General features: G+C 40.6%; 1 protein-coding gene across 1 annotated transcript; it reads left to right on the forward strand.

The window, feature by feature from the left end:
• The first annotated feature begins 1,324 nt into the window (after positions 1-1,324).
• Positions 1,325-20,929, forward strand: LOC121877543. Its single transcript, XM_042383338.1, has 5 exons — positions 1,325-1,450; positions 8,649-9,461; positions 9,597-10,402; positions 15,452-15,605; positions 19,151-20,929. The coding sequence occupies exons 2-5, from the start codon at positions 8,717-8,719 to the stop codon at positions 19,870-19,872; spliced, it is 2,427 nt and encodes an 808-aa protein (XP_042239272.1). The 5' UTR covers positions 1,325-1,450; positions 8,649-8,716; the 3' UTR covers positions 19,873-20,929.
• Positions 20,930-21,944: the final 1,015 nt, after the last annotated feature.

Here is a 21,944-nt window from a genome sequence, read left to right on the forward strand (position 1 = left end):
CACTTGACCCGTTCAGTAACACACACACACACAAATTCACTATCACACTCTCTCACCACCACCACCACCATAACCTTTATCATCACATCCTTTACCACCTTCACCACAATCACCACATTTAATCACCACTACTACCTCACACAATCACACCAAGATGACAACTAAGCAGGGAGCCCAAACTCCCAACAACTTTTTTCCGCCAAAACTGTAAATGCAAAGACTGCCAACTGCCTCACGTAAGTTACACCACAAAAATGACGGCGAAAATGGTTCATAAATTGCACCAAGACTCTACCTAAACAATGCGTGGTCTCTAGGGGGGAAATGTTACCAGACATGTCTTGGTGAGCCGGGAAGCAATTTCGTAATACAATTTCAGACGTAACGAGCCAATCACTACCGGGCTGTTCTTCAGACTCAACCTTAATCAAATTATCGATAGACCGGTTGACAGTATATCTATTCCTCAAATTTATTTTCCTTCAAACGAAAATGCTGAGTATTGTAAATCTGTAATACTGTATACAACAATTTGTGTATATACTTGGAATTCACTTTTAAATGTCCACTATCAGTTACCGTAATGATCTCTGAAAGTAAGTTTACATAACCTAACCTAACCGAGTTTGACCTAAACTACTCTAGCCAAACCAAGCCTAGACGAACCTATCTTAACCTAACCTTACCCAACATAACCTAACCTAGACCAAATGGGAATAGTAACCATTTCAGGAGTAGACACAATGCGAAGGATCCTACACAGGCCACCTTCCCTCGGCATGGCCACTACTTAGTTTGGGTGGTCATAGGGTAAATACGGTAAAAAAAAAGAAGTAAATGTACCACACCCACGTGACTGTTGCTGTGCTGTATAGGACCTGACGTTGTGAGACACCTTTAGTAACATCTAAATATTGCAGTAGACGTGAACTAAACAAATATAACCAACTCATGGTGTAGATAAGAGGTTGTTTAAGTCAAATGTGTTGTGAACGTATTATTACAAATGAGATAAATAGCCAAGTCAAACATGTAACCGGTTATTCAGTCTTTATCGTACGTCTGGCGACAGTGCGCATCGTATACACAAACATGATCTGCACGGGTGACGTATCAACGCTTACTCTCGTACTGTACCATACATTTTTCGCAGTTACCATTACGGCAATGCAAATAAATATCATACCAAACATTAGTTCTCGTATTATAGTTCCTCTACACACACATTGCGAATCATAAAACAGAAATGGTTATTACAAAAGCCTGTCGATTACTGAGACCACCAGCACAACTTAGCAATCATTTCTTGGCAGCGAGGCATCACCCCGTCAGTGCTCGGGACGCTCAGCTATGTGGCCATTTTCTAGATTGAGTGCTGTAATTGTATTTGTGACATTCGCACACTTGTTATTCTTCCCACTGTCATAATTTACAGACTGACCAACAACAGGTATGTTTCTGACATGTCTTCAGTGGTACATTTGTTATATTTCCTGTGGTGCAACAGATGGATAAAGCAAATGTTTTTATTGCCGATACCTTGTGGGACACAGTGTGGGGGTGACCTTCAGTAAAGTGCCATCACTATCTGGCTGTGCATTTTACTTTATAAACGGTATACCATCAGAAGCTCTGTCCCACAACTCTGCGTGTGTATATGGCAAAGGGTGAGTGTGATAATGTACAGCACATACACCTTCCCCACCCTACTTCCATGGAGAACTGTAGGTTTGCTAGGTCTCAGATGTACCAAACACTGCCACCTGATGATGGTGAAGTTCTTAAGAGAAGTTCTCCGAATGGTGATGTGTAAATTCGTCATATAACTTCACATTGGTTAAGCATGATAAGTGACTGCAGGAACTGTTCACAAATAATTCCAAATCAATTATTTTAACCGAGTCCCTCGCCCTATTTATTAAGAGACGTAAACTTTAATAGCTGCCCTGATAATACGAAATAAGAGAAAGGGGTTATTAACACAAGTACAGTATTTGAACACCTAAATGAGATTAGATTGAATAATGGATATAAAATTTTATTGTTAAACTTGTCATTAAGTTCCCATACCATTACTATGATTATGAACAGTGCAGACATACAAAACACAGTATGCATTATATAGATTCAATCAAAGACAGCCGTTAGAGGCTACTAACCAGTAAGTTTATAAGAGATGAAGAAAAATAAAGGCACCTCAAAATCTTAGCGAAGTCAGCCGTAATTGTTAACAAAGAAAACGAATCACTGCTCACCGTTTTCTCTTATATCCTTCGTACCATTACTCCGTTCTTGGACTGGTTTTCTTTCTTAACACATTTTATGAGTGTCTGTGTTAGTTATTCAGCCACGCTGTGTCACATCCCATATACTGTACGTACCAACACACACACCATGGTGGCTCCCGTCCGATCCCCGCTTGAATGGAATGTGTAGTGCAACTCTACCAGGTCCCCGAGGTCAGGTATCTTCGTGGACTCCCATCGGGTTACAGAATAAATATAAATCATTACTACACAGACGACAAGAAACACACACTCAACAATTATGTATATATATATATATATATATATATATATATATATATATATATATATATATATATATATATATATATATATATACTGCTATTAACCACAGCACCTAAAAGCTTTCCTACAACAACAACTTAGCCTCCTCGATCAAATTCACTGTGGAATTAGAGCAAGACTGTAAATTGCCATTCTAGACTGTCTGATACACAGAATAGGTAACACTTTTAAGTTCAGTATTTATAGAAAACCAACTAATGTGTGTTCATACATTCATTATTATTCTACCCACCATAATAAAGTCAAACAGTCAGTATTTTCAACAACGTTTTACGTGCCTTGAGAATTTGCAGTCCAGAATTCATCGATGAGGAATACAAATATATATATAATATTGGCTCAAACCTTAAATACCCTAGATCTTTCATAGACAAATGTAAACATTACAAAAGAAAACTTTTATAGAACTGACCCCAAGCCCACCCATGACCATAAGAATATCTTAATATTACCATTTCACAAAATTTCTCACACATTCCTGCACAGCTAAAACCTGGAACGTCAATGTGGCATTTAAAAACTCATGCACTGTTAAACAAATGTTAATCAAGAACTCCCAACAACACAATTGGTTGCATTTATAAAGTTCCTTGCAAGGAATGTAATATGTTTCTTAGGCCAGACAGGTAAAGATCTTGCAGCTAAAGATTAAACAACACAAATACAGTGTTAGGACAGGCCAGGAATCCAATGCTCTGTTTGTTCATTTGAGGATAACAAGCATTGCATTGACTGGGATAATGCCTCCTCAATATTACCATGTAATTCAATTGATAGTAGAAACATCATAGAATCTAGTCTTATTAAACATACCGAAGCATCCAACATATTTGAGTAACGGCATATACAAGCTGGACAATTTTGTAATTAAGAAGATTTGTGATCAGGTGAGAAGGCCGGGTCATGACCATCTGACCCTGACCACCAACCGTTGTGTGCTATTTAAAGATTAGTAAGGTCATTACCTAATACCTGACCATTGTGGACCTGGTCTCACCCTCCTCTATATATACACCTTGATTTGTATTACTCTCTCTAGTCTGTACTCACCCCTGAAGATGTGAATTACACAAAGCGCTTGGGAACTTCGTGTTTCTTCTTCCTTGTGGTTATCAGCATATACCTAGATCACGCGCACCTACAGTGATTTACTTGCATATATATATATATATATATATATATATATATATATAATATATATATATATATATATATATATATATATATATATATATATATATATATATATATATATATATATATTTCATGTAAATCCACAATGAAAACGTGGATAAGATAAATCTTGATAAAATCACACGGAAAATGGAAACAACGGAGCTCGTTGTCCATTTTCCCCGTGTGATGTATATATATATATATATATATATATACACACACACACCACGCATATACATGACACACACACCCAACGCATATACATCCTTGACCACCGAAGGACACTACATCCTTGACCAGCGAAGGGTCGAGGCGTGCCTGGCGCTCCTCTCGGGCCAGCCAGGTCAACTGTTGGCCCATACCACCCCCTGAACCCTCCTCCCCACCGGAATATCAACATGTTCTCGCCAGAAGTTGCTGTTTCATTTAGGTAAGGAATGGAACCAGTGTTAAACAGAGGTGAACAGTGGTGAACGGTGCTAAGTCAGTGAGAACAACTCAACAGTAACAGTCGTACCCAAGTTAACCTTCACACAGTGAGGTCCCAGGTACCCAGTGATAACGGCCCGTGAGACCCAACAACCAGCGATGTGTTAATCCGTCTCGATAGGAAGGCCTGGAACCACACCATATAACACCATCTGTGAGGAATTACTACACCACTTGAGGCCCTCATAACACATCTGTAGGGAATTACTACACGTGAGGCCTCATAACACCATCTGTGAGGAATTACTACACCAGTGGGCCCTCATAACACCATATGTGAAGGAGTTACTACACCGTGAGCCCCTCATAACACCATCTGTGAGGGAATTACTACACCACGTCAGGCCCCTCATAACACCATATGTGAAGGAGTTACTACCACGTGAGGCCCCTCATAACATCTGTGAGGGTATTACTACACCACTTGAGGGCCCCTCATAACACCATCTGTGAGGGAATTACTACACCACGTGAGGCCCCTCATAACACCATCTGTGAGGGAATTACTACACCACGTGAGGCCCTCATAACACCATCTGTGAGGTTACTACACCGTGAGGCCCCTCATAACACCATCTGTGAGGAATTACTACACCACGTGAGGCCCCTCATAACACCATATGTGAAGGAGTTACTACACCACGTGAGGCCCCTCATAACACCATCTGTGAGGGAATTACTACACCACGTCAGGCCTCATAACACCATATGTGAAGGTTACTACACACCGTGAGGCCTCCTCCATGAGGGAATTACTACACCACGTGAGGCCCCTCATAACACCATCTGTGAGGTACTACCACGTGAGCCTCATAACACCATCTGTGAGGAATTACTACCACGTGAGGCCTCATAACACCATATGTGAGGGAATTACTACACCACGTCAAGTCCCTCATCACACCATCTGTGAGGGAATTACCACACCACGTGAGGTCCCTCATAACACCATCTGTGAGGGAATTATTACACCACGTCAGGCCCCTCATAACACCATCTGTGAGGGAATTACTACACCACGTGATGCCCCTCATAACACCATCTTTGAGGGAGTTACTACACCACGTGAGGCCCCTCATAACACCATCTGTGAGGAATTACTACACCACGTGAGGCCCCTCATAACACCATCTGTGAGGGAATTACTACACCACGTGAGGCCCCTCATAACACCATCTGTGAGGGAATTACTACACCACGTGAGGCCCCTCATAACACCATCTGTGAGGGAATTACTACACCACGTGAGGCCCCTCATAACACCATCTGTGAGGGATTTACTACACCACGTGAAGCCCCTCATAACACCATCTGTGAGGGAATTACTACACCACGTGAGGCCCCTCATAACACCATCTGTGAGGTCCCTCCTAACACCATCTGGGAGGGAGTTACTACACTACGTTTTTGCTGTTCAACACCTACAATAATCTGTATGTTCACTGTATGTTCCTTTACCTTTCTCTAATGAAGGCTTTTGTTAAACCACCTATGTATGTAATAAGTCATTTATGTCCAATGTATATTTTCAGCCTTCGGGCTGCAGAACTTTTTCAATAAACCGTCAATTATTATTATTATACACAATTCTCCTCAGGCTACAAGACTTAATGTAGGTACACTCGCCCCAAAAGGTAGTATATGGAGGGGACCGATGACTTTCAAATTGAACACTGCGACTCCTGTTGTCTTAGCAGGGTTATCAAAATCCTTCGTCCGTTGTGTCAAATTGTCTTGCACAAAAGTTTAAGGACACATGGCATGACATAGGTACACATGGTATGATGTAGGTAGACATGGCATAGGTATATATGGCATGACATAAGTACACATGACATGGCATAGGTATACATGGTATGACACAGGTACACATGACATGGCATAGGTACACATGGTATGACAAGTACACACGGCATGACATCGGTACACATGGCATGAAATCGGTACACATGGCATGACATAGGTATATAGTACATGGTATGGCATAGAAACATGAAGGAATAATCGGACAAAGTATTGAATAAGTCACAGAGAAGGCATAGTATAAGTCACAGAGAACATAAGAACATAAGAAAATAAGGAGTCTGCAATAGGCCGGTTGGCCTGTGCAGGGCAGCTCCTGTCGAGAGTTACTACCACTCTTTATCATCCATGAATCTATCTAGACTCCTTTTGAAACTTTCCAGAGTTCCCTCACTTACTACAAAGCTGCTAAGCTTGTTCCACTCGTCCACCACCCTATTTGTGAACCAGTTTCTTCCTATCTCCCTCTTAAACTGAAACTTATCCAACTTGAATCCGTTGCTCCGAGTCCTATCCTGCTCGGATATTATAAGAACTTTATCTATATCCCCTTTATTGATTCCTTTCACCCACTTAAATACTTCTATCATATCTCCCCGCACTCTTCGTCTTTCTAGGGAATGCAAGTTAAGTTTCTTTAACCTATCCTGATATGGAAGGTTTCTAAGTCCCGGAATCATTTTTGTCATTCTTCGCTGCACCGACTCTAGTGAATTTATATCCATTCTATAATAGGGGCACCAGAACTGAACCGCATAATCGAGGTGCAGCCTAACTAGCGCAAGATATAGTTGCAATAAGACCTCTGCACTCTTGTTACTTACACTTCTAGATATAAAACCCAATACTCTGTTTGCCTTATTTCGAACATTAACGCACTGTTTTCTAGGCCGTAGGTCCGGGCTTACAAGTACCCCTAGGTCTCTTTCACAAGTCGACTTCTCTAGGTTGATGTTGTTAAGGCTGTATACATTATCAGTATTTGTACTTCCAATATTAAGTACACTGCACTTGCTGGTGTTGAATTTCATTTGCCATTTTTCAGACCACCCCTGCAGTTTATTTAGATCTTCCTGTAATGCATTTGCATCCTGCACCTGAATTAATCTGCCACCGTATTTTGGTGTCATCCGCAAACTTGCTTATGTCACTGCTGATCCCAGTATCTAGATCGTTTATGTAGATTATGAACAAGAGTGGGCCTAGTACTGACCCCTGGGGAACCCCACTGGTTACACGGCCCCACTCAGATTTAACACCATCTACGCTGACCCTCTACGTTCTATCGGTGAGCCATGATTTTATCCAATTTAAAACTTTCCCCTCCATACCATGAGCCTTAATTTTTCTCAGAAGCCTCTGATGCGGTACTCTGTCAAATGCTTTGCTAAAGTCTAAGTAAATAACATCGTAATTTTCATCATTATCTACTACCTCGAAGACTTTCCTAAAAAACGTCAGCAGATTTGTTAGACAAGATTTTCCCTTCGTAAACCCATGTTGAGAGTCGTATATTAATTTGCTTTTCTCTAGATGCGATCGGATGCTATCTGCTATAATTGATTCACGAAATTTCCCCACTACTGACGTCAAACTGATCGGCCGATAATTTGACGCTGATGCTCTGTCTCTCTTTTTGAATATGGGTACTACATTTGCCTGTTTCCACAAGTAAGATTAAAAAAGAAAAAGAAAAAAAAGTTCAATGCAGTACACAACACGGCGTTATGACCATTAAAAGCCAATTTTAATGAATAAATGGTGAAAGTAAAGGTTGCATTGTGATGAACTAAGATTAGCAGCATTAATGAAGATATATGTACAGGACATGTATAAAGAGGTAAATGGGTAATGGATATTATTCACATAACACAGCTCCGTCAGATGTCTCAATGCACGTAAATCTATGTATAATGAAGTTTAAATCCTAGAGTTTGGTTCCGAGTTCAAACGAGTAGTATTGTATATTCATCTCATCAATGCACGTGACGTCAATGTCCTGAGCCTTATTTAATATTTATTAGGAAGATACCTAATACTGTACAGTAATTATAGTCATTTAACTAAAGAATTTCAAGTACAGTACTAAATTGAAGTGGTGTTAAAATATGTAATTCAACATACTAAACATAACATGGAGGTTAAATTGAGTGAGAATTTACCTTAATGTTCTATAGAATAATCAATAATGTTAAAATTTATTCTCAGGTTAAGTTAATTTGAAAGTGGTATTTTGGAGGTGAAAGTGGCTTTACTCTCAACGTACATTACACATTTAATAGATGATATTTCCTGGATTACGATATTTACATGTTTTAAGATACAGTAGCAGTTTTGCCCCGAAGAGGCATGGATTTCAACCCCTTGAAAATTTGCAAATACTACTGTACTATAAGTCAAGGGTTGTGTATGGGTAGTTGGTATACATTTACTTGATCATGAATATGGAAATTCGGGAAGCAAGAAAATGTGAATATCGAAGTTCTACTGTGCTAAGATAATACTACAATTTCACTTCTAAAATTCATAACACAGTACAGTACTTGTAGTTTGAATTGTGTGACTGACATACTGTTGTACCCCACACAGGAGATTCTTCTGCTGCCAATACCACAGCCAGCCGCCCACACCCACACTCTCCAAGACAAGGCTTCGCCATGTGGTCGATGTGGGCGGAAAATCCACCCCCTGAGAATCAAGATGGAGAGAAAATTCATGGCAGGTGGTATGTGATGCAGATGAAGACATACGACCATATACAAGCCATCATGGAAATATTTGATGGCTGGTCCCATAATGTCGACCTAAGCCAAGACCCCCTAAGACACTGGAACCCAACTTTAACATTCGGAATGACGGTACAAAGCATGACCCAAGACCACAACTACTACTTGATCCTGAAGAATGTGTCAGACCACATTACAAAGGTGAGTCTTGTAAACTGCATCAACAATATGATAAGTGAATGTAAATTAGAGCTCCACATGGGCTGGGTGAGGTGGCTTACTGGAGATGACCAAGACATCCAGGTCAACATGCAGCTAACAAGTCTTCCTCTACTCCTCACTGAAACAAACTGGAAAAAAAGTGAAGCCTTAGTTACACCAGTGAATCCACCATGGACAAAGAAGACCTATGATTTAGTGTTAGACAGTTCTCTAATCATAACAGAGGAAGACAATTTGTTGGCATCTTGCATCGAGGACGCATCTGCACGTGAATTCACCTTCAGGACTCCAACAGGCAAGACTCCCAAGCCTCTAAAACTAATGCAGACTGTTCATATGCGAGACATATTCACCACACCTAAAAAAGTAGAACCACTTGAAGAAGAGTTCCAACACCTAGATCCATCACCTAGACCATTTAGCCCTAGTCTCTTCAGCTCTAATGATATACAAGGTAAGTTAATTTATAGTCTATGGCACATTACGTGATTTATTTTCTGACAAAGTGGGTAATAATATTGATTAATCAGTTAATCTATCAAATTTAATTTTCAAATATGAATTAAAATTTTAATTTAACTATTCACAGAGGGGTCTTCTGACTATGCACCACTGCCTGTAAGAGACCAAAGTGAAACTGAGGTTGATGCTGCTGCTACCCAACAGCCAACATTATACTCCCAGACTGTTGGGGACGAGGCCACACCTGAGACATTGTGGTCAGTGTCAACAAATAATGTAATTCCCGAAAGCAAAAATGGACACCAAATTCATGGAAGGTGGTTCATTTTACAGATGCAGATTTATGACTCATTAGAAGCAGTCATAGATGAAGTTACATGTTGGTCCAGAAGCATCAACCTGAGACAAGAATTCCTGAGGAACTGGAATCCAAGATTAACTCTAGGGACTACTACAGAGAGTACAAATGAGGGCTGTAACTATTATTTAATTCTGAAGAACGTGTCAAACCATGTCGCCAGGGAAAGTCTCATGAACTTTCTTGAAACTCTGCAAACCCAAAAAAGGATACGCATTAAAATGGGTTGGATAAAATGGCTAACTGGGTTAAAAGAAGACCATCAGGTGGATATATTTCGGAGAGGTCTGCATCTCCTTTTGCTGGGGAGTGATGTAAATCAAAGTAGGGCATCTATTTGGCCCATGAAAAAACCATGGATGGAGACACCAGCAGATATGTTTCTGGATATATCTCTGAAAACTAAAGGATCATTGACAGCAAACGCTATGATGCCAACACCATACCAGTCATCACCAAGAAAGACCTCCATTGCATCATCACCAAACAAAGTGCCCTTTGGAGAAGCTACAAGATCACCAAGTATAATGGACTCGAGTACCCAGAGAGTGACGATGACACAGGAGATGCAGGAGGTAAGGTTTTTTTTTCAGATGAAAAAATTGACGAGAGGTCACCTTGGGGGCTCTCCATCACAGAAGGTTAGTAGAAATTTATCACTGGTTTAAACTTCAATCATAGGAGATGAACTGTAGGGGTGCACCGGATAGTGAATTTACTATCCAGCCTCATACTGGACTTACCAGATACTGTAATTTAAAAAAATCTGGCCATACAGTATACTAGTAGTATGTATAGCCTACATCCGCAGTATTATAGTTTAATACGGTACTGTATCTTGGGTTGCTTACACTTATGTGCCTATCATGAAGTATTCTAGTTCACAAGCAATACTATTAACATTATCTCCTCCACCAGCATCACTAAAAGTTATGTTCTGCACCAGCCACACAAGTGAACTGTTTGACGTCCCTCCATAACTTACCATAAAACTTCACTGTGAAATCTTCTTCCACTTTCTATCATCGGTCGAACACCGACAGAAGCGCCAAAATCACATTTTGAGATAATCAATGTCAAACTTAGTGTACATTGTTTTTTATTAATACAGTTGGTCCTCACATTACGCGGTTAATGTAACCCAGAGGGTCCCGCGGAAAGTGAGGAACGCGGAAAGTGAATAACATAACATATGGGATTAATTGAAATGGAGTCCAGGCCGATCCCCAAACTCCACTTTTTGACGACACACAACTATGTTGTAGTAAAAATTTTATCTTAACTTTATGATGGTATGAAAAAACAAGTAATATAGAAGAGGTTAGGTTAGGAAAGATAAAGGTTAACATAGGAAAAATAAAGAATAGGTTAAAAAACTAAAAATTTTGTGGAACACTTACGGTAGTAGAAGAGATGGGTCGGCATACGGGGATGGAGGCTGGTTCCGAGGCAGAGGGCAGATTACTGGCCCTCAGGTGAATCACCATTACTAGGTGAATCATCATCACTGTCACTTACAGTTGTCAGGGCTTCCCTGACAAATCCCTCAAAGTCAACTTCACTGTCACTATCACTGGCTTGGGCTGGCTGTGGTGGGTTGCGGGTGAAGAAATCTGTTATGCTTTGCTGACGGCTGGCGTTGATGTTGTCGTGATACACCGTGATGTACGGCTCCATAGCCTGCACCAGCCGGTTATGGAAGACTTCATAGCGGTCATCGTCATTGTCGCGGGAAAGGACGGACTTAATTTTCTCTGCAAACTCCATGGCACACTTAATATCACTATGACTTAAACTGTGTTCTTCGGAGACTGACGCACCTTCTTCCTCCTCTTCACTGACGTGTTCTTCTTCCAACATCTCGTCGGCAGTCACTTCAGGATTTCTGATCACCTCCAGGATGTCGTCGTTGGTGGTCTCGGAGAAGCCTGGAACTGTAACAGTCTGCGCAGCTTCTCTGGCAAGGTCCACTGCTACTGCAACATTCTGAACCTCACCAGTCACAGATTGACTCCTCCTCTCACCTGGTATTCCATGCAACACATGTCTCCATGCGTGACGAATTGTAGCAATAGACAGCTGATCCCATGACTCCACCAAGATGTCCACAGCTTTCTTGATGTTAAATACTCTCCAGAATTGTTTGAAGAGTATTTTTTGCTGTTCTAACCGTTGTTCCTCATCTTCGTCGCTCTTGCTATCGGTGGTGGTGTCACTCAGGTCACGCAACTCTTCCCTGGTGTTGGTGTAGTCGTTCAGGAGCTGGAATTTTTTTGTTGAGAATGCAGCTTTCACATTGCAAATCAACTCCTGGTCCATGGGCTGTAATATAGACGTAGTGTTGGGAGGAAGGAAGACCACTTTTACGTTGGGGTGACGATCTAACAGTAGGGGCGAGTGTCCTGGTGCGTTGTCCAGCAGCAACAAAATATTAAATGGGACATTCTGTTGCTCACAGAATTTTTTTACATCGGGAACAAAACAGTCATCAAACCAGGAGAGGGACAGTGTAGAGAACATCCATGCCTTACGTGCTGTCAGCCAGTGGACATTTAGCTTGGTCATGTCCATGGTTTTGTAGGCGTGCGGCTTGCGGGCTGTGTGGATCACCGATAACTTGAGCTTACAGGTACCGGAGGCATTGGTGGCAAACAGGACGGTGATGCGTTCCTTCTGCATTTTCCGGCCCCGAATCCTGCTGGCATTCTTCACAATGTAGGACTTGGAAGGTAGTTTTCTCCAGAAAAGACCAGATTCGTCCATGTTAAACACCTGGTCGTCACTGTACTGTCCTTCCTCCATAATCTCACGTAAAAACGGAGGAAATTCCCGAGCCGCAGCACGATCAGCACTCGCTTCTTCACCACCAATGTTTATATTGGTGATCTTGTTCCGGATCTTAAACCTCTGTAACCACCCAGGAAGCAGTAAAGGGTTTGGGCTCTGAAGTTCCCATCTTTCGTGCCACTGCCATGTACAGTTCACGTGCGTAGTCCTTCACAGAGCGCGTGTCGACCGCCATGTTGCGTCGCGCCTGACGCACCAAGTACCTCACAAGTAATTTTTCTGTCTTGAGAAGCACCCGGTTGTGAAAATACTTGATCATAGAAGCACCTGTAGACTTTGTGATCTTCATGTGCTCCTTTATCTTGGCTGAATCCTTCTTTATAGTCCGGATCGTAGATTCGTTGACGCCATGCTGGCGCGCGAGATCAACTTGCCGTGTTCCTTTCTCCAAATCTTGAATAATTTGGTACTTCACCTCATAGCTTAAGGAACGTCGTGTCCTCTTTGGCTTAGTGCCGCTGGGTCCAGGTAAGGAAAGGTTTTTCTCTGGGGGTGGTGGTCCGGCGGAAGCCATTTTACGGAACAATGGATGCGCGATAACACGGAGTGGCCTTGAGGGATGAAACTGTCGCGGCTAGGTCAAGCGTCGTCTCTCCTCCCTCCCTCCCTGCCCCGGGTGGACACGTCATAATACTTTAAGCCAATTACAGCTAGCAGCAGAGGAGGGTAGGGATGCATGGCCAATCACAGGTCTGATACGTCATATGACGTCAGTGATAACGCAACAAAGACACACTGCGCAACCTTACCGCGCCGCTTGCCCAAGCGGAGGGAGGAGGAGGAGGGAGGAGGGAGAGGCAGGCAGGCGGGCAGGCGGGGTGGCGCGTGGGGCAAATCTAAAAATAGCGTCGCGCCGGACACTCTCCGTGGAATGGCGTTCGCGACCGCGAAATGTGAAAATGTTAGGTTCTGGCAAGGCACCGCGGTAACGGTGAAACGCGGATTGCGGGACCGCTTAATGTGAGGACCAACTGTACTTTATAACCAACCATACAACTTTAATGATTCTAGTGTAGTTTAATGTAGTTTTACAATATACTGCATGTACAGCTCCTCCCCGACTTACGACTACTCGCACTTACGACCTGCCTCAGTCATACCAAAATTTTGTCAAATTACGTACTTTCGAGTCCCAACGTCAGTACACAGAGAAAATTTTCGTTTGTAATTCACTTTAAAATAGCTGGCAAGCTTAAAAGTGAGAGTTTTGTGGTGCTGAGAAGAAAAAAAGACACCCATTTTAGATTTTCTATGTATTATTTAAGCGTTTTCAACTTACGACCTGGATTTTGGTCCCTAACCCCGTCGTAAGTTGGGGAGGAGCTGTATATTAAAAAACCTAAGGTAGCTCAAGTCTGAATAGTTATTAGATCACGTTTATCTTAGATGATCACATTAAAACATACAGCAAATGATCAATAATCATTCTTACAAATGTTAATGTAATAATCAGCAGCCCAGGAGAGGTGTGCATGGATGATAAGCACTAAATAGGCAGAAAATAGTGGAGAATTATTCATGCCATTTCCAATAGTAGCAGAGTTCTAACAAAAGCATTACCAGGTAGTTCCCCAGGCTGCTCATTGGTTGAGTGATGTCACGGCGTCTTGCGCCTCAAACTGGTCACGCTTTGTGGTGCTTATGTTGGGTGTTCAACCGGCCCTGCGACCTACATGCATCACATGCAGATTGCAAAAGGCCAAAATTTCTGTATATAACTAAAATTTTCCGTGCCCCAAACATGTACTGTATCTCCCCTCCCAGCCCGGGTAACATTACAGAGATTAACGAGGTCATTATGTTGGGACTAGAAGTGCACTTCTCCATGGTTGGTTGATACACCAGTGTTCCACCGAGTGCCTTGTATACAGTACAGTATGTACTTTATTAGATATATATACTATCCTACGTACAACATAAACACCTTTCACCAACATTAGCAAAGCATTACAGTACAGTATAAGCATAAGTTAACCAAATCACAAGCCAGCTGACCATGAAAAATTCAAGAAGATATTTCACTTCTTGGTACCTGCTTATGGAGAATACTCGAGCACACCACAACCAAATAAATCACTCGGCAATAATGTACCTCAGGCATTTATGACATCACAATTCAGACTTCATAAGCAAGGAAGTTCATTCAGATTGTATAGCTAGTGTCCACATCAGATGAACAATAGAAATGGTGAGCCATATAGATGATAACGATGATTCACCCAGCATCAGTATTAGATTAGATTTTCGAAGCGCAGGAATCCCAGATGATATCAAATCAGAATAAATGGTTGAAAACTGGGCAAGGAAAGGCTCCAGTGTTATCACCAGTACGAATGGACCTTTTAAGGCCTCACTACAATGTGTATCTGGAAACCAAAGTCAAAGTAAATCAATCTTGAATGAAATGTACCAGTATACAGTACATGCATTGTATTTGAAAGAACCCTACATTGTGGTGAAAAAGTTCCATGAACGTAGTTGTATTACTCCGTCAAAAATAAACGTACAGTACATATTAACTGAGGGCTGTCAATTTTTAATACACATCCCCAATCCCAAAATTTTAATTTTGGCTTTTGATGAGGACCTTCCACATAAAGTTTACCCAGAGTCCCCCACAATCTTATTCTGGCCCTCTTGGGTGGTAGATCAGGATAGTGACTTGGATAGGGATTTCCAAATTATTTTATCATCCTACTAATTTGAGATAGTGTATACTGTAAAACAAATTTTAAATCCACAACAACTATGTTTGTTGTAAAAGTTTTAATTTGCAGGTGGTGTGTGTCTGTGGTAGCCAAAAAAGGGTTCGAGAAAAATCAAAATTCTGCCAAGACTGCGGCACGAAGATTAGTACCCAGTGCCCAAGCTGCCAAGAGACCGTCCCCTTGAGGTACAAGTACTGTGACTCATGTGGATCATCACTAAATGGTAAGAGTCAGTCAGGTTGAGTTCTTTGGTACACAAGAGGTTAAGAGTTTACAACCATTTTTTCATGCATTATGGTAGTACGGTATAACAAGGACATATTCTTTCATACATTTTTTTTCACTGTATTTGATAAAGATTAGCAAGGTTGATTTTTGTATATAGTTAGTGATACAATTTAATACATGAAAATCATGATTCAATGAAGAAATAACTCCCCTGAGCTCATGCGTCATGGACATGCATTCTGGTTATGTTGTATACATTAGAAAGTAGTTGTTGTTACTGTGATTTGACAAAAGAACATTTTGATTAAATTAGATGATGATTATTATACATGAGTACATTCCTCGGTGACTACTGGACAAATGGAATGGTATTTATCTTGATTGATTTAACATGTTGGAAAAAGAATGTGCTGTACTGAGATCTAAACACTATTTCTTGTTTCAACAACACATTTAATATAGGAATGTAGGCTTACCTGTAAATGAATACAGGTACGAGGAATTGTGTGGAAAATTTCTGCTTTCGTATTGTTTCAGTCATTTCCTTTTGTTTTCTAAACTTGTTCTGCTCAGCTCTTCTGTCATTTCCTCTCTTCCTTAACTTTTTACTTATATCCTCTTCACCACTGATCGGCTCGGGCAGTCGGTCACGTCTCTGTTACACACTGTTGGCAAGTACTGGGTCCTGAATGTATCTGAACCCACTCCAGTGTTAGTCAAGTCTGGTCTTGAAACTGCTCACACTCGGTGCCGTCACAACACTCTCTAGCAGGTTGTTCCAAGAGTTCACAATTCTCACCCCGAAAAAGTTTGTCCTCACAGTTTTCTGGACTTGTGGCTTCTTTAACTGTGAGCTGTGACCCCTTGCAGGGCGGTTGTCCGCCAGCTCCAGGTATGGACACTCGACTGAGTAGTGCCCCTTGAGATGTTTATACACCTCAATTAGTCACCCCTTGCCAACCTGTAGCATAAACAAGACAGCTGCAGTCTGTTGGCCCTCCTTTGGACATTTTCAACCAACTGACAGTCCCTAGCATATCTCGAGGACCAGATGGGGTGACAGTACTCCATGCAGGGAAGCACCTTGGGGTTCGTTATACCCTGATTCACCCCACACGAAAGTGGGAGAGAAGTAAAGAGATAAACATATAAAAAAGTAGATACTGTACTGTATGTGGAACATGTTAATTTTGATGTTTAACATTCACTTTGGGATAATGAATGATTCACACACAAAGAAACCCCCATTGGCACATTTGCTTCTTGGGTAAATAGGAATTTTTCATGAAAGAAAGAGACTATTCAGAGATAGATTTAATTTACCTAGTATTTCGTCTAGGAACCCCGTACATTGATAATACAATGAGTTTCCGCAGCATGGAGGCCATCAACTCAGCTGTAGAATCTTGTCTGGCCAGCTCTCTGGTGGTTCTTGCTAGCTCCATTATCTTAATAATTTATTACCCAGAGCAATATGGTGGGTACTGACACACCAGTTCACCATGTAATTTTCCAAAAGCTTAGGCCCACACTGTGAAGAGTGATAATAGTCGTTCGCTATGCCTCTTTAATTTATCCTCTTCACCATTGATCAGCTCGTAAGTCGCTTGGGTGGTCGGAACTCTCCAAAGTTATTACCAAGATCACGACAGGAATTTACATAATTGACTCGGATGGTGTCCCAGTGACAGCAGCTTCGAGGAACAAAAAATTACTCTTTGTAATCAGCACAATTCGACCTTTCAAACAGGTGAATACGACTGAGGTTTTAAAAGTGGAGTTAGCATCTTTTGTAGTCGAGTTCATCATATGTTTCAAAACATAATTCGTATGTTTGTAACATCAAATATAAGGACAATTAGGTTTGGGATTGCACGAGCAATACATTGCAAACATTGACACTTGGCAATTTAAACATAAAATTCATTTAAAACTGGAACAAGAGTCTGAGTCTGCAGTGCACTTAATCAAATACAATTATAATATTGTACTGAATATGTTAACTATTTCATAGCAACCATCTTCCTTTTGCGTGTTATATTCCTATGTAACAATTCATCTTTGTTCATATGCTATATTTACAGTACGTATTCCTATTTGCCATTATATCTCCTTGGGTTGGATGTCACTAAATGTGTGTAAAACAATGGTTAACATAAAGAGAGCTACAAATATTTTTATATTATTAACATGTTCATTTTAAAATCAGGCATACCAACCCTTCTATTATGACAGGAGCTACAATATACTGCTCATTCTGAAATCCATTGGACCCAGCTGTAAAGAATCTTTGTGTGCTGTATGTACATACAGTACTGGATATCCCTGCATTCTAATTATCTTTACTCAGCACTGTAGGGTATTATATACAGGTATAGATAAAAAAAAGAAGAAGAAAATAAAGCAGAGCAGAAGGCAAGACCTTCTTCTCTTCTACCAGACTGACTTAAGACTAAATTACCATTCACCTCGAGGCTACTGACAGTTGCCAGATTAAATATAAATTAATTTTTACCCATTAATGGTCTTAAATAATTAATTATCATTTATACAATATGTGTACTCCATACTTGCTTTGTTGAGACAAGCACCTCAAGATGTGGTTGAGTGGTGGAAAGTGGATGTTTTATTTATATATATATATATATATATATATATATATATATATATATATATATATATATATATATATATATATATATATATATATATATATATATATATATATATATATATATATATATATATATATATATATATATATATATATTTGGCCTATTGCTATGCTAATTAGTTTGAGGGAAGTATATTTTATTAAGAAATTACTGTATCTATAGAGAAAATAAACCATAGCAAAAAGGAAATCCAACAGACTGGCAAACCTCAATTCATAGACCAGCATCAGTCCACAGACTGGGAACTACTGCTGTAAAGAACAGGGCACAGGTATCCATCGTTTAGCGATCAGGATGCATTCCTGAAAAACATATCGCTAAGTGAACAGAAAAAAAAAATAATATCCTAAACAAGAGATAATGAGGAATAATATCCAGGGAGAGGACACGTAATTGTGTAGCCGAGTCGCCGAATGGCCAACCAGTAGCACTCAGACCAGGTGAGGCTGAGCTGTGAGCTATGTTAGCATTCAACTCATAACTTTGGGTAGATACACAATCATTCATACAGAATGTGCAAAAAAAAAAAAAAGTTATCATTAGGCTGAAAACATAGGGAATACAGTCTGCAGTTAGCTGACAAGAGCAGAGGGGGAGGGAGGAACAATCACTTTAGTACAGGATACACAATATCACAATACTAGTAATGTATGCATGTTACTGCTGTACCACCTATAATCCCTTTTATACTGTATTACAATGGTAAACAAAGAATATATTACAAGCAAAAATTTTAGACCATTATTGTGGGATACAAATAGAGAATTAAAAGAATATTATATTGTACTGTTTGATATTCAAGTGAACAGGTCCCAGACTGAAAATTTTAATAAACTGTACATGTACTTTCATATCACATTAACAGGTGCACCGGACAACTTGCCAGCTCCCATTTCTACACACCAATCGTCAAATGAGCAGACACACAACCTTACCACTCGAGTCATCTTACAGAGTTCACTGTCAGCAACTGCTAATGGACACCACATGTTACAGTCTAGTCCAGTAAGCACACCCAATTGCTCATATCAAGCTAGCTGTTTAAATGTGCCCAGTGACCTTGAGGACATTAGTATATCAGCGGTAGTCTTGCAAGATGTGCTGAACTCACCAGAGGATGAAAAACTCCTGAATGAGATTAAACAGCAACATCAGGAAGAGACTGGACATAGTGTGGATTTTACAGTTACCTTAAATTGTCCACTGACAGTGAAGTGTAGTATTTGCAATGAAACTGTGGAACTAGGAAGGGCTGAAACAGTGCTTCCCAAATTACATTTTCACATTTCTAGCGAGACCCACAGGTTGAATGTATCTATACAGAATAATGAGGATCCAGTGACAGCAATGTTTGCTTTCATAGAGAAAACTTACAGAAATCAATTTGTGCTAAAGAAGTCAAATGCAATTTGCCGTGATGATAGTTGGCATATCAGTTTGTTGCCTGGACATACAGGGAATCCACGGAAGAAAATTGAGGAACACCTAAAGGGGAAAATACATTTAAATGCAAGACGCAAATGCAGAGGTATGAAAGACATTTCTGGTTATTTCACACCTAAAAAAAAATTGAGGTTTTCAGAATAACTTTCAACTGAAAATACAAAAAGTGTAACTTTAAGATGGAAAATGCTGCAACATTCAATCTTGGCAAATATCCACCATAACGACCCCAGGGGCTGATGTGATTTTCAGGGTTACAAAAGGTCAAAAGTCAAGGTCACATATTTGAAAAAGGCATCACCACTTGCCATGTTTATTTACTGCAAAGGTAAAAATAAAAAGAATTCCTGTACAATCTTCATACAGTACTTGGCATTATAAATTCACCATACAGAGACTTAAATGAGTTGTGTTATCATAGGTAAAAGTCCAAGATCAACACCCTGCATTTTAATATATAATAAGGGCAGTTCAGGTGGAGAATGATGTGAATAGAAATGTACAGTAGCTAAAATAACTATATCTGTGCAGGTGGGGGTCGATATGCTTCAAAATTTTACGTGTGACTTGCGACAGCCCTCGTATACCAAAATTTATCGTCCATGTTTTCACACAGTTTCCCACAAAGTATGCACAGATAGTTGTTTTAGCTATTGTACATACAGTACTGTACTAGTACAAAGATCTATTACAAGACCTGTACTGCTGATTAAGCCCAAAACTTGAAGTGTTTTAGTATTCTTCATAGGGCCAAGCAGAATTTCATAAAAAGAAAGACCGCTGCCCTGACTAATTCTCCCACTAGTAAATCCTGCTGGTCCTTAACTAAAAACACCTGTAATAACTTCACTCCTTCTTGTCCTCCTCTCTTCCGACCTGATAACTCTATAGCCAACTCTTCCCCCTGACAAAGCCAATCTCTTTGGGACCGTATTCTCCTCTAATTCCACCCCTGCTCCTCCTACTGAACCTATGCACTTTCCTATAATCTCCACTAGGAGGGTTGCTGGTGTGTTATCCAGGTTGGATGCGAGTAAGGCGCTTGGACTGGATGGAATACCCCCCTCATGTTCTGAGTGAGTGTGCTGAAGCTCTGGCTCCTGCGCTTACTCGCCTCTTTCGCCTTTGCCTCAAAACCCAAACCTTTCCTTCTTCTTGGAAGCATGCCTTGGTTCAGCCCATCCCAAAGAAGGGTGACCATTCTAATCCCTCTGGCTATCGCCCCAACTTCATCCCTCTCTACGATTTTCGCAACTATCTTGAACTCCCATTTTCTCCGTCACCTTGAACGCCTTTCTCTTTTGTCGGATCACCAGTATGGCTTTCACCAGGCAAGATCTACTGGTGATCTGCTCTCCTACTGCACCCATCTTTGGTCATCCTCTCTCATGGATTATGGGGAACTTTCGTCGTGGCCCTCGACATCTCCAAAGCATTTGACAGGGTATGGCACAAATCTTTGCTTTCTAAACTTCCCTCTTATGGTTTCTCACCCCCAATTTGTTTTCTAATCACTTGCTTCCTTGAGAACCGATCCATGGCAGATGTTGTCAAGGGATCAATCTCTCGCTCTTTCTCTACCAATATTGGTGTCCCACAGGGTTCTGTTCTTTTACCTACTCTCTTCTTTCTTTTTATCAATGATTTACATCCCACTACAACTGATTCTATCCATTCTGATGTTGATGATTCTTACTCTTCACATTTTCCTTCCCCTGACTCTCTAACTAGATCTGTTTCTAGAACTGATATCATTACATCTATCAATGCGGATTTGTGCAGCATCTCCGAATGAGGAGGTAGAAACTTGGTTAAATTCAATAGTAATAAAACTCGGTATTTACCAATTACACTTTCCAAATTAAATGATCTCCCACCAATCACATTTCAGGACGCTATCATTCTGCCAAATTCTAAAATAGATATGCTAGGCCTCACAATTTCCTCAAATATGTCATGAAAGCCACACATCCTCAACATTGCTAGAGTTGCCTCCCGAAAGTTGGGAATGCTGTACAGATGCCGTAGCTACTTCAGTCCTGAACAGTTGCTTCAAATATACTGTACGTATAAAGGATTCATTCGTCCTAACTTGGAGTACTGCTCTCATATCTGGGGTGGCTCTTCTTCTGTCCAACTGTTAGATAGGGTGGAATCAAAGGCATTTAAACTTATTAACTTTCCTCCTTTAGTTGACAATGTTTCTTCCCTTTCTC

Source organism: Homarus americanus, unplaced genomic scaffold (genome assembly GCF_018991925.1).
Source record: "Homarus americanus isolate GMGI-L3 unplaced genomic scaffold, GMGI_Hamer_2.0 scaffold14655, whole genome shotgun sequence".
Classification (NCBI taxonomy): domain Eukaryota; kingdom Metazoa; phylum Arthropoda; class Malacostraca; order Decapoda; family Nephropidae; genus Homarus; species Homarus americanus.